Below are 14,095 nucleotides of genomic sequence, written 5' to 3'. Positions count from 1 at the left end.
CTCAAAAGGAGTTGGGGGCAGGTTTAGGGCTCGTCTGAAAGGCTAGGCTGGTCTAAAGGAAACTAGGAGAAGAGGCAGCGTAGACAGGAATACCCTGGCACATCCCAGATGTTGTGCTGGAGGTCAAAAGTTTGGGAGGGCAGACATTTCCAAATTTTCAGATTCGGAATGCCCACTGAAAATTCTATCTGGAAAATGACACTTGCCATAAGGCCTCGCTCCCGGCCGGTGTTTGATAACTGAGGTGCGGTTGTAAGTAATGATACAAGACAAGGGCTTGGCTGTGCCTCCAAGGACGCTTTCAATGTCACGAACGGGGCTGGCCAGGTTTTACGATCCTAGTCTGGAACACAGCGCCCACCACAGTGTGGGTCAGGAAGAGAACCCCTGGAATAATGCAAAATGGCAAGACCTAATTCTTTCACTAAAGACAAGGAAGCGACAGGCACATGAAGGAAAAGAAAAGAGAAGAAAGCATGTCTGAAGTCGGCTTACAATCAACCCCCTAAAGAGGAACTCAGCACGGCCACAGACAGATACCCTCCCCTCACCCAGGGTTTCTGAATGGCTGGCTCTGGACCCAGCTCAAGCCCCGACTCCCATAGAGGCTTTCCGGAAGCTCCCTTCCAGATGCCACACCCTGACAAGGCCAGAAGAGCTCAATTAGGGGTGACTTCCCAGGCATCTTCCTCTGCTCCGTGGACTGAGCCCAGAGCAGGGCCTGTGGGCAGTGGCTCTTCCTGGACATCTCTATAGGTGCAAGGAATGCGGTGTCTTCCAGAAGCGTACTTACATTGGACCAGTTGTTTCACACTGAAGAATTCATTTCTCCAAAGAAACTATTTGAGGCAGGAAGATGAAATCCCAGACAACACCCTTGGTTTGTCTAGCTTGCTAACATGCCTCGATTTTACTACTTATAATATATACTCTGTCTTGTTCAATTGCCTAAAATCAAACCCACTAGTCCGGAGTCCACCCTTCACAGGGTTTCTGAGGCTCTTAATATTCATAGGGGCAGAGAGCCTCAGCTTCATCCCACAGGACCCCCCGTGCTCTGAAAATGCCTACCACCACCCTGAATTAGGGTCATCTAATAGGAGCCTTGAAGACATGTTGTGGTTACTCATTGGGCTGTGATTCACAAGGTCAGCAGTTCGAAATCAACAGCTGCTCCATGAGAGATAGACAAGGCTTCCTACAGAGGTCTAAATACAAGCATGTACGCATGTAAATATATATACACATGATGATCGGTAAATGTGCATAATTTATAGGGTTAGTATTAAGGTAGCAGATGGACACTGGGCCTCCACTCAAGTACTCTCTCACTGCAAGAACACTTTGTTCTATTAACCTGGCATTCCATGAAGCTCACCTTCCTGACAAGATCGCTGAAGACAAAGCGGGTGCATAAGCAAATGTGGTGAAGAAAGCTGATGGTGACCGGCTATCAAAAGGCATGGTGTCTGGGGTCTTAAAGACTTGAGGACAAACAAGCAGTCATCTAGCTGAGAAGCAACAAAACCCACATGGAAGCAGCACACCAGCCTGTGTGACCACGAGGTGTCAATGGGATCAGGCATCAAAGAACAAAAAATCAAATCATTGTGAACGAGGGGGAGTGCAGAGTGGAGACCCAAAGCCTATCTGTAGACAACCGGGTATCCTCTTACAGAAGGGTCGCGGTCACAGGGAGGAGATAAGTCAGTCAGCGATCAGTATAGCAACGATGAAACATACAACTTTCCTCTAGTTCTTTAATGCTTCCTCCCCCCTCCCCCAACTATCATGATTCCAATTCTACCTTACAAAGCCAGCTAGACCAGAGGATATACACTGGTACAGATAAGAACTGGAAACACAGGGACTCCAGGACAGATAAACCTCTCAGGACCAGTGCTGAGAGTAGCAATACCAGGAGGGGGAGGGGAAGGGGAAGGTGGGGTAGAAAGGAGGAATTGATCACAAGGACAACAGAAAAGTGGGTAAAGAGAGGTGTCAGACAGTGTAAGATATGACAGAAGAGTGATTTATCAAGTGTTCTTAAGGGAGGGGGTAATAGGGAAGGAGGGGAAAATGAGGAGCTGATACCGAGGGCTCAACTAGAGAGAAAAGGTTTTGAGAATGACGAGGGCAACAAATGTACAAATGTGTTTGACACAATGGATGGATGGATGGACTGTGATAAGAGTTGTACGAGCCCCCAATAACATGATTTGAAAAAGAAAAAAAAAAAAGAGTTACAGTCTCAGAAACTCACAGGGACTGCTCTAACTTGTCCAATAGTCACTATGAGTTGGCATCGACCCGAAGGCAGTGAGCTTGGTTTTGAATTTTGGTATGTCACAGAGGATCGCTGGAGGCAAATTGGCTACTCCTTGGACTGCTAACCACAAGGTCAGCAGTTCGAAACCACACGCCGCTCCGTGAGAGGATAATGAGGTTTGCTATTCCTGTAAAGAGTTACAGTCTCAGAAATCCACAGGGCAGTCAGCCCCTGTCCTACAGCATCACCATGAGTTGGCATCGACTTGTCAGCAGTGAGTCCTTGAGGCTCATCGCAAGCCTATAGGTGGAGTGTCTATGTTCCTGTGAGTTCCTCAGATTGACTTTCTCTACAGCGGATGCAGGTCAATATCTCAGAAGAAACGAGGACTTTGAGATAAAAACACACTTAGTAGTTGGTGCACGGGACCATCTGGGAAGGAGAGTCCACTTGGCTGGCCTGCCATTGGCTGGAGAGTTGGAACAAACCAAGGCACTGTGAGCATGGAGGCCCTGGGAAGTAGACAGCCAGTTTGGGAGGCTGACAAAGGTCATTTTGGAACGATCTCTTGGCAAATGATAACCCCATGAGAAGATGTGCTTCTTTTTTCTTCTCTCTCTCCCTGCACACTCATGTATTCTAGAACTTACTTGGCATCGTGAGTGGTAGGAGTTCTGGGTTGTGTAAGTGGTTCATGGACCAGGCTGCTAGTCCCAAGGATGGAGGCCTGAGCTCATCCAGAAGCACCTCAGAGGAAAGGCCTGGTGACCTACTTCGGAAAAGTCAGCCTTGGAAACCCCTGCCGATCACAGTTCTACTCTGAGCCTCATGCCACCTGGAGTAGACCTGGGTTTGTTATGGCTGGAGTCCCACCCTGTCCCTGCTGAAAAAGGACCCTTCTAGGCCTCAGATGGTAACAGGAACGCACTCCCACCAAAACCTGAAGATGATCGTCTGCTAAGCGGGCCTGGTGGCACTGCTGGCGGAGTGTTGGGCTGTGGGCCCCAAAGCAGGGGCTCAAACCTACCAGATGCTCCTTGAAAGTGAGTCAGCGCTGTCTGCCTTAGGAACTACACAGAGGTGCGTCAGTCAGGCTGGACTCGATGGCAGAGGCTTGGAGTTGAACCTAACACCGGGCAAACTCCATTAGCACATCTGGCTGCTAACTGAAGGTCCGTGTAAGATGGATGTGGCGCTGTGCTTCTGAAAGACGTGCCGTCTTGGAAACGGCAGTCAGCTCCACTGTGCCTCATTGTGTCTAACATAACAAAAATCTAATGTAAATGAAAATGATTTCGATTTAGACCAATTAATTTGATTTAGATTTAGGTTTCAACCAATTAACTCAACAGAGGATGCCAAGTGACGGAATTTCCTAGAGGATCGCTTTTAAATTTGGAAGCAACAGCTTTTTTTAAAAAAAATCATTTTACTGGGGGCTCTTTCAGCTCTTATCACAATCCATCCATCCATTGTGTCAACATTTGTACATATGTTGCCATCATCCTTCTCAAAACATTTTCTCTCTAGTTGAGCCCTTGGTATCAGCTCATCCCGCCCCCCCACCCCACAATGGCATTTTTTAATGGTGTAACTACCACTGTCAGAAATGTTCTGACAGTTTTTGTCGAGAGCCTACTATGCGCCTGGCATGATGCCAAAAATTGGTATTAGAGAGAGACTCAAAGTCCACACAAAACAAGCAAAACTATTTTTTTGTTATCTGCTTTGCTGCCTTCTAATACAGCTTCAACTGGAATTACTGCTTTATACTCTAGCACGTTTCTATCACATAGAATTTAACACAAGTGAAATAGAATCCAATGAACATTTTCTTCCCACACACTGACTCTTTGATTTGGTGTTTGAGTGCAGATAACTAATGAAATGCACTTTAGGGTAGCAACCCTTTCTCAAAAGCTGAATAAATGGTCATACTCTTTCTGCAAAGGCAAGCCGCTAGTAAGTATCCAGGAGTCAAAAAGAATTTCAATGTTAACATTTCGATACTATTTGCCACTGCCTCCAGGAGGGTAAAGGGGCTGGTGATTCAGGCTCTGCACTGCTAACTGCAAAGTCCACAGTCCAAACCCATCCGCTGGCCCTCAGGAGCAAAATGAGGTTAGCAAACTTCATGAGTCAGAACTGACTCCGTGGTCGTGGGTTTGGTTTTTCTGGTTGAAGTGGGTAGGCACTGCTCATAGCAGACTTTGAAGATTTTTATTTAGATGAAGGAAGTTACAACCAGAAGGAATTCAGAATAAACTTGTCAAGCCAGAGGAAATCATAGCAGTTACAGGGCACGCACTGATCTCAACCCCCCCATTCTATGACACGTGCATGTGTGGTACGTCGGCTAGACATGGAGCAAGCAAGATTGTCCCTCTGACTCCACAGACAACAGCCATCTATTGTTTCAGTCTATAACTTCGCAGACTAGTCTTAGACCACCAGCCAGTGTTAGTGCTCCACTCACAAATGCCAATAAAAACGACTTTTTGGGGGGTAAACTCATAAACATGCATGAAAAACAAAAACGAAAATACAGAAGGTTACATGGCTAGGTTGCCTTTTGGGTGCTTGCATAACTTAAACTAATAATAATAAAGTAGTTTTATTTAAAAATAAACTTGGCAAAGGAGTAGTCCGCAATATGGACCAAGTGCATCTGGAATGCACTAATAAAAATAAACGGCGGGGACGCTCAACTTTGAAGCGCACTCACTGTGAAAGCACACTGGTCCCTCCTGGACGTTCTATTTTGCTACCTTTGAAAAGAGTATTTCTACAAGACTCACCACCTCGGGTGAGTTTTGCAGGCGTATTTTTGTAGACTTTGTTTTGACTGGGCAACAAAGAATTTTATTAATCTTTGTCTTTTTATAAAACAGACCTCCAGTTACCTCATCTCATCAAAGTTAACTCCCCTGGCCCAAAATAATTTCTTAGTTTCGTCCACAAATGTCTCATCAAAATTATATTCAGCGTTTTTATCATTTTCAATTACATTTTCATGTAACATTATATTATCAGTATTACTCATATTGGTTCATAGCCAGTATTACAATAAGTAAAAAAAGTGAACTTTTATGCTATCTTAATCTGGTTTGGAATTAGAATAGCATTTTTATTTTGCAAATCCGGAATGCTTCCCATATTTTCACGTGCTGTAGAATCTTTATAAAACATATTAGCCATTTCTTCAAAGTTTGAACAACAACAACAACAACAACAACAAACCCTTCACAATGATGCTAATCAGATTTGGAGGTAACGAATTGACTCTAAATGTCTTCATATCTCCCCCCGAGTGAATTAGTCTTTTACATCTTTCCATGTAAGACTCTGTAATTTAATGTGCATGTACCCCAATGTACTTGAGGTGCACGATCACCCACATTGCTCAGCAAGTATGCATGCTGCTTCACCACAATTAAAAAATAAATCTTTTTCACAAATAATTACGTGTTTGCTAGGCCTTCTTTCTCATAACTCATTTGTTTATTCTGTTTTTGCATTCAACAAGTCAACTCTTGATTTGCAAACACTTGTCTACGTTCCAGCTTTCTATTTTACCTTTTCCATTTTATCTTCATCTCTTAAAAAAACTATTTTCTGATGTCTGGAAAGAAGCATTCCTAAAGCTCTGAAGCAGCTCCCAGTTCTGCTGGGTCCCATCTTCAGAACTTGCAGTGGGAAGGCCACTTAGCAGGCCACTTCTACAGGTTGGAGTGTTTTTATTGTTAGAGTTGGGGGTGCGAAGAGAAGGTGGGGTTAATTTGAAAACTTTAAAATAGGAATTGAGCTTCGCTCTGAGCCCTCATTGATCACCTGTCTAGCACACGTTCTGTAAACACGTGCAAATCAGATTTCTGGCAAGGTAACCTCAACGTGCATTGAGCGGACCAAATTCTGACCCCCTACAACAACGGATTGCTGGAAGATGAAGTTTCTCCACAGCAGGAGAACTAAACATAGGACCAAGTGCACGGTGCTTAGCACAAGGCCTGGGACATGGTGAGTACCCAAGAAATAATGGTCGGCGCAGTGGTCATAACAATAATTTCCCAAAGTAGTGGCATTCCTATCTTTTTAAAAAATATGACCCTTTATTTTACTGACACTTATTTCCTAGTGAGGTTTCTTTTATAATTTGTATGTAGCCATTTATCATCCTATCTTTTGGGGCAGGGCAGCTACAGAGAAACTCTGAAGGACGGGCGCCATCGTGTTCGTGGCCGGGACGCCCTTCTCGCTGACAGAGGTGGCTGGGCTCGAGGTTTTCTGAAGTTATTTCCAGAGCCGAAGTTCTCCATCTCGTTGCCAATGTTAGAGCGGGCTCTATGTTTACTAAAAAGTAGGCCCTGCGTACCTCTCGTTCCTAAGGAACGTGTTCCAGCACTCTACAGCAGCGAAGCTCTGAGAACCAGTCAAGCTCGAAATGCTTACCAAACCTGTAGCCCAACGGTTTGAGCAAGTGGGAAAGTCACAAGTTCAAGACTCTCTGTCGGCTCTGCTTGTGCTTTCCAGGACCCCGAGCACAGTCCCCACAGCAACATGGAGTTGGACCTATTTTTCCCTTGCAGGAAAGCCCTGTTCATTTCCTATCACCATTAGCAATCAAAGAACCCACGAGAAAATACACAGTATTTGCCTGTCTGGCTCTATAGACTCCGGGGCATTCCTCCATTATACTATATTGCCAGAAGCCAATACACCTTCTCTGAGACAGTACACCAGGAAGAAGAAAAATATCCATCAAAGAGCGAAAGCCCTTATCATTAGCACTAAGAACGCAAATGTCCCAGTGTCGACCAAACCCCCTCGGCTAAGAAATGAGAGCTTTGACGTGCGGTGAGGGCACAACCTACACATAACCTGATACCAAAGCAGTAAAAATCGCATCTGTGTCCTTGTGAAAACAGTGCCCCCCCCATCGCCCCCCCCCCCCCCCCCCCGCCCCCGGCTGCAGCTTTCATTCTGCTTTCACGGCGGCAAGGTCATGCTGACTATAAAAAGTGGACTCACCCGTGCGGTAGACGAAGTTGCCTTCCGTTTCCGAGGACGAGGGGGACACCAGCTCTTCCTCAAATTCATTGGAGCTAAAGGAGCCCGAATGGTGTCTCTGCCTTGTTTTCCCCATCATGGCGGCGTTGGTGGCCATGACGTGCCTCAAGGAGTCATTAAGGTAGCGGTTCAACAAGCTGCTCTTGTACTTGGGGGGCGACACGTAGTCCTCGCTTGCGCTGGAGCCCGGCCTCGCTCCGGTCTGGATCACCGAGCTCTGGCTTTGCAGCGCCGGGTGGTGACCTGGCTTGGTGTAGGCCCCTTCGGCCATGTGCTTCCGGGGCGGATTCTCGCCATCTGCAGGAGACACATGCCACGGGGCAGTAGATTCTGTCACCCAGTCCCTCCACTGTCATTTTTAACCATTAAACATGGGGGGAAATCTTGAAAGTGTATAGGGCTATCCTTGGTATTCGGGATTAATTTTCAGGCAAACGGGAGCAGAGATTCTAGGGGATTTCCCTGCACACTATTCTGACACCGCGTCAATCCATAGACTACAGGGAAAGGCCATCCTTCTGCGGGTCGCGGACAGTCCTGGAACAGCGAAGTGACCTCAGGCCATACAACGCGCCCTCCTTGTATACCACACTATTCAGTGGGCTTAGCCCTAAAAACAGCAAGTGTGGTGACCTTCTCGCGCCCAACACGAAGCAAAGAAAACACGAACACACCTTCAGAGCACGAGTCGTCGCTGCTCACACTAAGCCGCTCGGCGTTCCCTTGGACATACTTGTTGTACAATTTTATTCTCAACGCCCAGCTTAAGTCTGGCTGGCGGACCGTATTCTTAAGCCGACGTCTCGCATTGGCAAACCAGTTTGACACCTAAAAGAGTTATTATTTTTTATTAACAACACATGAAAAAATAGTAATAATAATACATCACATGGTTACTACGCCTGAAGGATCCGAGCTTTTCCCGGCATCTCTCTGACCAGGCTGTCTGCTCAGGGCTCAATGGCGACTGGTCATCCGGACTCACTTAACAGGCAGACCGAGCACTTGGCATGGCAGTCGGGCATTGATTGCGTTATCAGAATACATTTTAAAGGGTTTCCCATCAATAAAATGTCAGTCCGGTAAGGAAGAAAGGATGGTGGCATTTTTTGGTTGGTTGCCACTGAGTCGTTTTGACTCTTCGACCCCAGGCCACCCAGCAGAACTGCGGCATAGGGCTTTCTTGGCTTCATCTCTCTGGGATCAGACCATCAAGCCAGGTCCTACAGAGCTGTTTGCTAGGTTCTCATGATCAGCTCTTCAGTTAGCAACGAGCGCTTAACTGTTTGCATCACTAGAAATCCTTAATGAGAGAGATGCCATAGAATCCAAAATGTTCTCATAAAGGAAGAAAACAAAAACGGGATAAATGGCCTAAGAGCCACTAAAACAAAATGATGCAGGAATACACAGGAAGAAGGGATTACTTCCAATATGACTCAAGAGCTTGTGAGAAATTTAACGCAGGCTTTAGCGGAAGCACAGAACATTCCGGGTAAAGTGGGTACTCACAGTGAAGAGGGCACAGGAACAAATACAGATCAGAATTCAAGAGACAGTGGAGAAAGAGCAAAGAGCTAACTATCCATCAACCTGTGTAATCAAGAGAAGGGTCGTTTCTGACTGGTAGCGACACCATGTGAGGAAGCAGGGCTGCCTCAGGGGCGTTTCTGGGCTGTCATCTTGAAGGGAGCAGATCGTTTGGTCGTTCTCCCGGTCACTGGGTGGATTTGAACCACCCACCTTTCAGTCAGCAACCAAGAACTTAACCATGATGCCACCAGGGCTCTGATAAGAGAAGTGGAGTGGTACCCTTTTTCTAGGGCAAATCGTCTCATTTGGGGCATATTTGGTTAGGGGACAGTTTAATGCGAGGCACTACAAGAGTATCCAGGGAAAATAGCTTTCAAGAAAATCAAAGTGTGTGCCTGGGAAAGTCAGAGAGACTCGATTTTGGCATCAAGTGCACAGAGGCGATAGTTGACCCTGTGAGAGAAGGCAAGAAGACATGAAATGCAGGACCAACCTTAGGAAAGCGCCATCAAGGAGTGGGTTATAAGAAGAGGAGCTGACTAGGTAGTCAACGATAAATTATTTATATCACTCAAGAATAAGACGAAGAAGCCAAAGGACATCCCTGTTGAAGCTCAGAGTCATGAATTTCCCAAGCAAAGGTGTGATGGGGGAAAACAAAGACAAGGAAAACACTGCAAACCACAGAAAAATTACTTCAATTTTTAAAAGCTTCTAGCGCAGTGGTTCTCAACCTGTGGGTCGCCACTCCTTTGGGGGTCGAATGACCCTTTCACAGGGGTCGCCTGATTCATAACAGTAGCAAAATTACAGTTATGAAGTAGCAACAAAAATAATTTTATGGTTGGGGGTCACCACAACATGAGGAACTGTATGAAAGTCACGGTATTAGGAAGGTTGAGGACTATTGTTCTGGAGCAGGCGTCCTCAAACTATGGCCCACGGGCCACATGCAGCACACCGAGGACATTTATCTGGCCCGCTGGGTGTTTTTGCCCCATTTATTTTCTTACTTCAAAATCAGATATGTGCAGTGTGCATAGGAATTTGTTCATAGTTTTTTTTAAAACTATAGTCCAGCCCTCCAATGGATCTGAGGGGCAGTGAACTGGCCCCATGTTAAAAAGTTTGAGGATCCCAGTTCTAGAAGCTAAAATGGCACTTGAGGTTGATTCTAAAATATCGGTACAAACATATAATTACATATTTTATATTATTCTATATAGTCACATAAAATTTAAAAGAGTGTGCATAAAGACCAGTCTGTTAGGCACTATAATGTGAACAGAGATGGATTGGTATGGGCATTTTGACAAGGACAGTCCGATGGCTGCCTATGCCAGCAACGACAAACTCAAGAGGAATGGGGTCACGTCCATCATCACAAAGAACATCTCAAGATTTACCTGAGCGTGCAGTGCTGTCTGTGCCAGTGTCCTATCGTTACTCCTACAAAGACGTTCAGTCAGTACTAGTACTCATATGTACGTATCGACAACTAAAACTACTGATGAAGAATTTGAAAAACTCAACTAACTTCTTCAGTCTGAAATTGATCAAATATGTAATTAAGATACTCCAAGAATTATTTGTGATAAGAACGTGAAAGTTGGAATCAAAGGGGAAGGATCAGTGATTGGAAAATATGGTCTTGTTGATAGAAGCAACATGGAGATCGCATGATGGAATTTTGTAGGAACAAGGACTTCTTCATGGCAAATATCCCTTTCAACAACATAAGGGTGAGTATGCACATGGGCCTCACCAGACGGAATCCACAGGAATCAAATTGACTACATCTCTAGGAAGAGATGATGGGAAAGTTCAGTAGCATCAGCCGAAACAAGGCCACAGGCTGACTGTGGAAGGGATCATCAATTGCGCATATGCAAGTTCAGGCAGAAAGGGGAGAAAATTAAAATACATACAAGAGAGCCAAAATATGACTGTGAATAGATGTCACCTGAATTTATAGGCCATCTTATGAGCAGACTGATGCTCTGAATACTAATGATCCAAGACCAGATGAGTTGTGGGATGAGAACAAGACAATCACATATGGAGAAAGCCAAGCATCAGCAGAGAGACAGGAACGAAGATCAAAGTGGATGTCAGAAGAAACTGTGAAACGTGCGGTCTGTAAAGAAAATGGAAGACGCGATGAACAGAATGAAATGTACTAAAAGCTGGAACTCGAAAACCCAAAGGGAATAAATACACTAAGCCTGTCGCAAACTGAGAGAAAGATCAAGCTTCCAGTTTCAATACTGAAGGATTCTACGGTCAAACTCTTGATTAATGAATAGAGACTCAAATAAAGGTGGAAGGACACAGAGCCATTGTTCTGACAGGAACTGGTCAACATTCAACTATTTCAAGAGGAAGAATCTGATCAAGAACTGATGGTATTGAAAGAAGCAGTTTAAAACAAAAAGAGAGACGAAGTCTAAGCTGCACTGAAATCGTTTGCAAAAATAAAAGACTCCAGGAATTTATGGAGTATCAATTGAAGTGTTTCAACAAATGATGAAATACTGAGATCCCTCATCTGTATCAAGAAATTTGCAAGATAGCTCCTGTGTTAGTCCAGGTGGACTAGAGAAACAAACTCATGGACACTCATATGTGTTTAAGAAAGAGGTTTGTATACAAGAGCAGTTGAATATTGAGTAAATAACCCAGCCTATCGTTCCAATTAACTCTAAATCTTAGCACAATCACTACCACGTATAAAGTCCAATTCTTATTCAGCTCTTCGTAAAATAAAAATACAATAATCACCTAATTTATAAACAGAGCATACTTAATTCACTATAATCTTAAAATAGAAAAATGAAAAGCATTTACATGTCATAAGCTTCTAGCTTCTTATATGTAGCGCTATCTTAGTTATCTAGTTGTGCTAATATGAGAAATAAAGACTCCCTCCACTTAGGCCCTGGCTCATCTTTCTAAGTGATAGTATGTCCCTTTTTTCTGCTCCTTAGGATTGGCTCAATAGCAGTGAGTTGAGGCCACACCCCAGGGAACCTTCCTTATATGGCATCCCACCCTAATCTCCTAACTTCAGATCATATCCTGGGCGTAATATGATCACAGTATTACATGACTGCCAAACTATTGTGAGGACCATAGTCTAGCCAAGTAGACATATTGAGGGTAGGGGATGGAGAGGACAAACTTCAATCCACGATGAGGACCATACATTTTCTTATGTTTTACATATTCATAGTTCCTGCCATACTACAATAGTTTATATATATATAATTTATGTACAAAATCGATACATTAAAAAACACACATAGTACAAAAATCAGGACATTTCCAAGAAAGGTTTGCTAATGTACAGCATGTGTGACACTAAATCTCAACTTCTTAAGTCTGAATGGTACCCAATTCAATCCATTTGAGTGGCACTCGATCTGCTAATAGATTTACATCAGGGTTGCATGGCTGTGAATCTTCATGGGAGCTGACAGCAAACATCAGACAAATAGTTGACTAACTTGTGTAAATCATTTGATTGCAATTTTTTTCTTGGTGAATTAATGCAAATTCCTTCTCTTTCGCTGGAGGCAGAAATACCAACTCAAACTTTCTACCTATCGCAGCGATGGAGTCCTTCAGTTTGGCATTCGGGTTTTCGCTAAATTCTGATTTACATGTAACAGGGCTCATTTGCCAAGGGGAGGTTCTGGAATAGTATTTTAATGTCAAACTCAGAGTCTTCATAGCCTCATATTTTATAGCAAAAGCTTAGAGAACAAAATCTCTAAAAGCTGGATGAAAAAAAAAGACGCCATTTTCATCCGACTCTCACAGGAGTGTTTACATTCATCACACTGACAGCAATCATTGCAGCAGAGGGATGCATTGGCCCCTGTCCACCTTCAAAAACACCGAGTTCACAAACTGATTCTGAAACCTGAGTCCCGTTTCTGGACCACGAAGTAAAGCATTTGGGATAACGCAGAAGGGCCAGTCTAGGATATTGTTGAATACGTAACAGCTGACATAAGCTTTGTTAAAGAGCTCTGTTGACACCAGCTTAAGCATTGGGCTGCTAACTGCAAGGTGAGTGGTTCAAACCCACTGTGTCAGTCCGGGTAGACTAGAGAAACAAAGTGTAATACGAAAGAGCTTAATTTAAAGAGTAATTCTACATGAAGAAAACATCCCAGCCCAGTCCCGATCAAGTCCCTAAGTCCAAATTAAGTCTCAAATTGACACCAGTTTATGTAACTACCACACCCACAAACTGCTAACACAGAAAAGAAGGAAATGATAAGAAAATTCATAAACAAAAATCATTTGGTGCAGAAAAATATATTGAGCAAAGAAGTCTTTAGCAACACACACGATGCAAAATGACAGCAGTGGATTTACACCTATTGACAATTAAATTGAATGTAAATGGATTGCACCCACCAGTCAAGAGACAGAGTACCAAATGGACAAATAGACAAGCAGGACCCACCTATAACCCATCTATAACCCACCTATAACCCACCAGAGATACATCTAAGACACAAAGACTGAAAAAGGTTAAAATTCAAAGTATGGAAAACATCAACCAAGCAAATGAAAACCAAAAGAGAATAATAGTGGTGATACTAATTTCTGATAAAATAGGCTAAGGTAAAAATCAGCAAAGAGATCAGAAGGAACATTATACAGGGACAAATGGGCCAATCGAACAAGAGAACAAAACCATAGCGCATAACCGCACACCCAATGAAAGTAGCCCCAAATACTTAAATCAAGGTTCAGCACAACTAAGAGGAGAAAGAGACAACGCCGCAAGAATAGCTGGGACTTGAACAAAATAATTTCCATAAAGGACAGAGCACTTGGAAAGAAACTCAACAAAGATATAGGAAAACTAATCGAGCCCAATCAATCAACTAGACCAGATAGACATACCCAGAGCACTCCCTTCAGCAATAACATAATACACTCTTCCAACACACACAGAACATTCTCCTGAATGTTTGACTACAAAACAAGCCTCAATAAATTTAAAATTTTTGGAATACTAAAATGCATCTTCTTAGATGACAATGCGATAAAACTAGAACTCAGCAAGAACATTCAGATGAAAAAATCAAATGCATGGAAACTCCTTAAAAACGACTAAGCAATAGGATAAAAATGAATTTGAAAGTCCTTGAATGCGAGGAGAATGAACCACAACATACAGACATCTCATAGACACGATGAAAGCAG

General features: G+C 43.8%; 1 protein-coding gene across 1 annotated transcript in view; it reads right to left on the bottom strand.

Moving 5' to 3' along the window:
- Nucleotides 1–14,095, bottom strand: part of MKX (mohawk homeobox) — a 99,974-nt gene that overhangs the window by 74,178 nt on the left and 11,701 nt on the right. The window contains exons 3-4 of the mRNA XM_075550805.1: nt 8,011–8,164; nt 7,298–7,633 (exon numbers count right to left, since the gene is read on the bottom strand). Coding sequence (XP_075406920.1) covers nt 7,298–7,633; nt 8,011–8,164 — 490 coding nt within the window. The remainder of the gene's footprint in view (nt 1–7,297; nt 7,634–8,010; nt 8,165–14,095) is intronic.

This window comes from Tenrec ecaudatus, chromosome 5, assembly GCF_050624435.1.
Source record: "Tenrec ecaudatus isolate mTenEca1 chromosome 5, mTenEca1.hap1, whole genome shotgun sequence".
NCBI classification, from domain to species: Eukaryota; Metazoa; Chordata; class Mammalia; order Afrosoricida; family Tenrecidae; genus Tenrec; species Tenrec ecaudatus.
The sequence above is the reverse complement of the archived record's forward strand: the minus strand, read 5'-3'. Positions and strand labels throughout refer to the sequence as shown.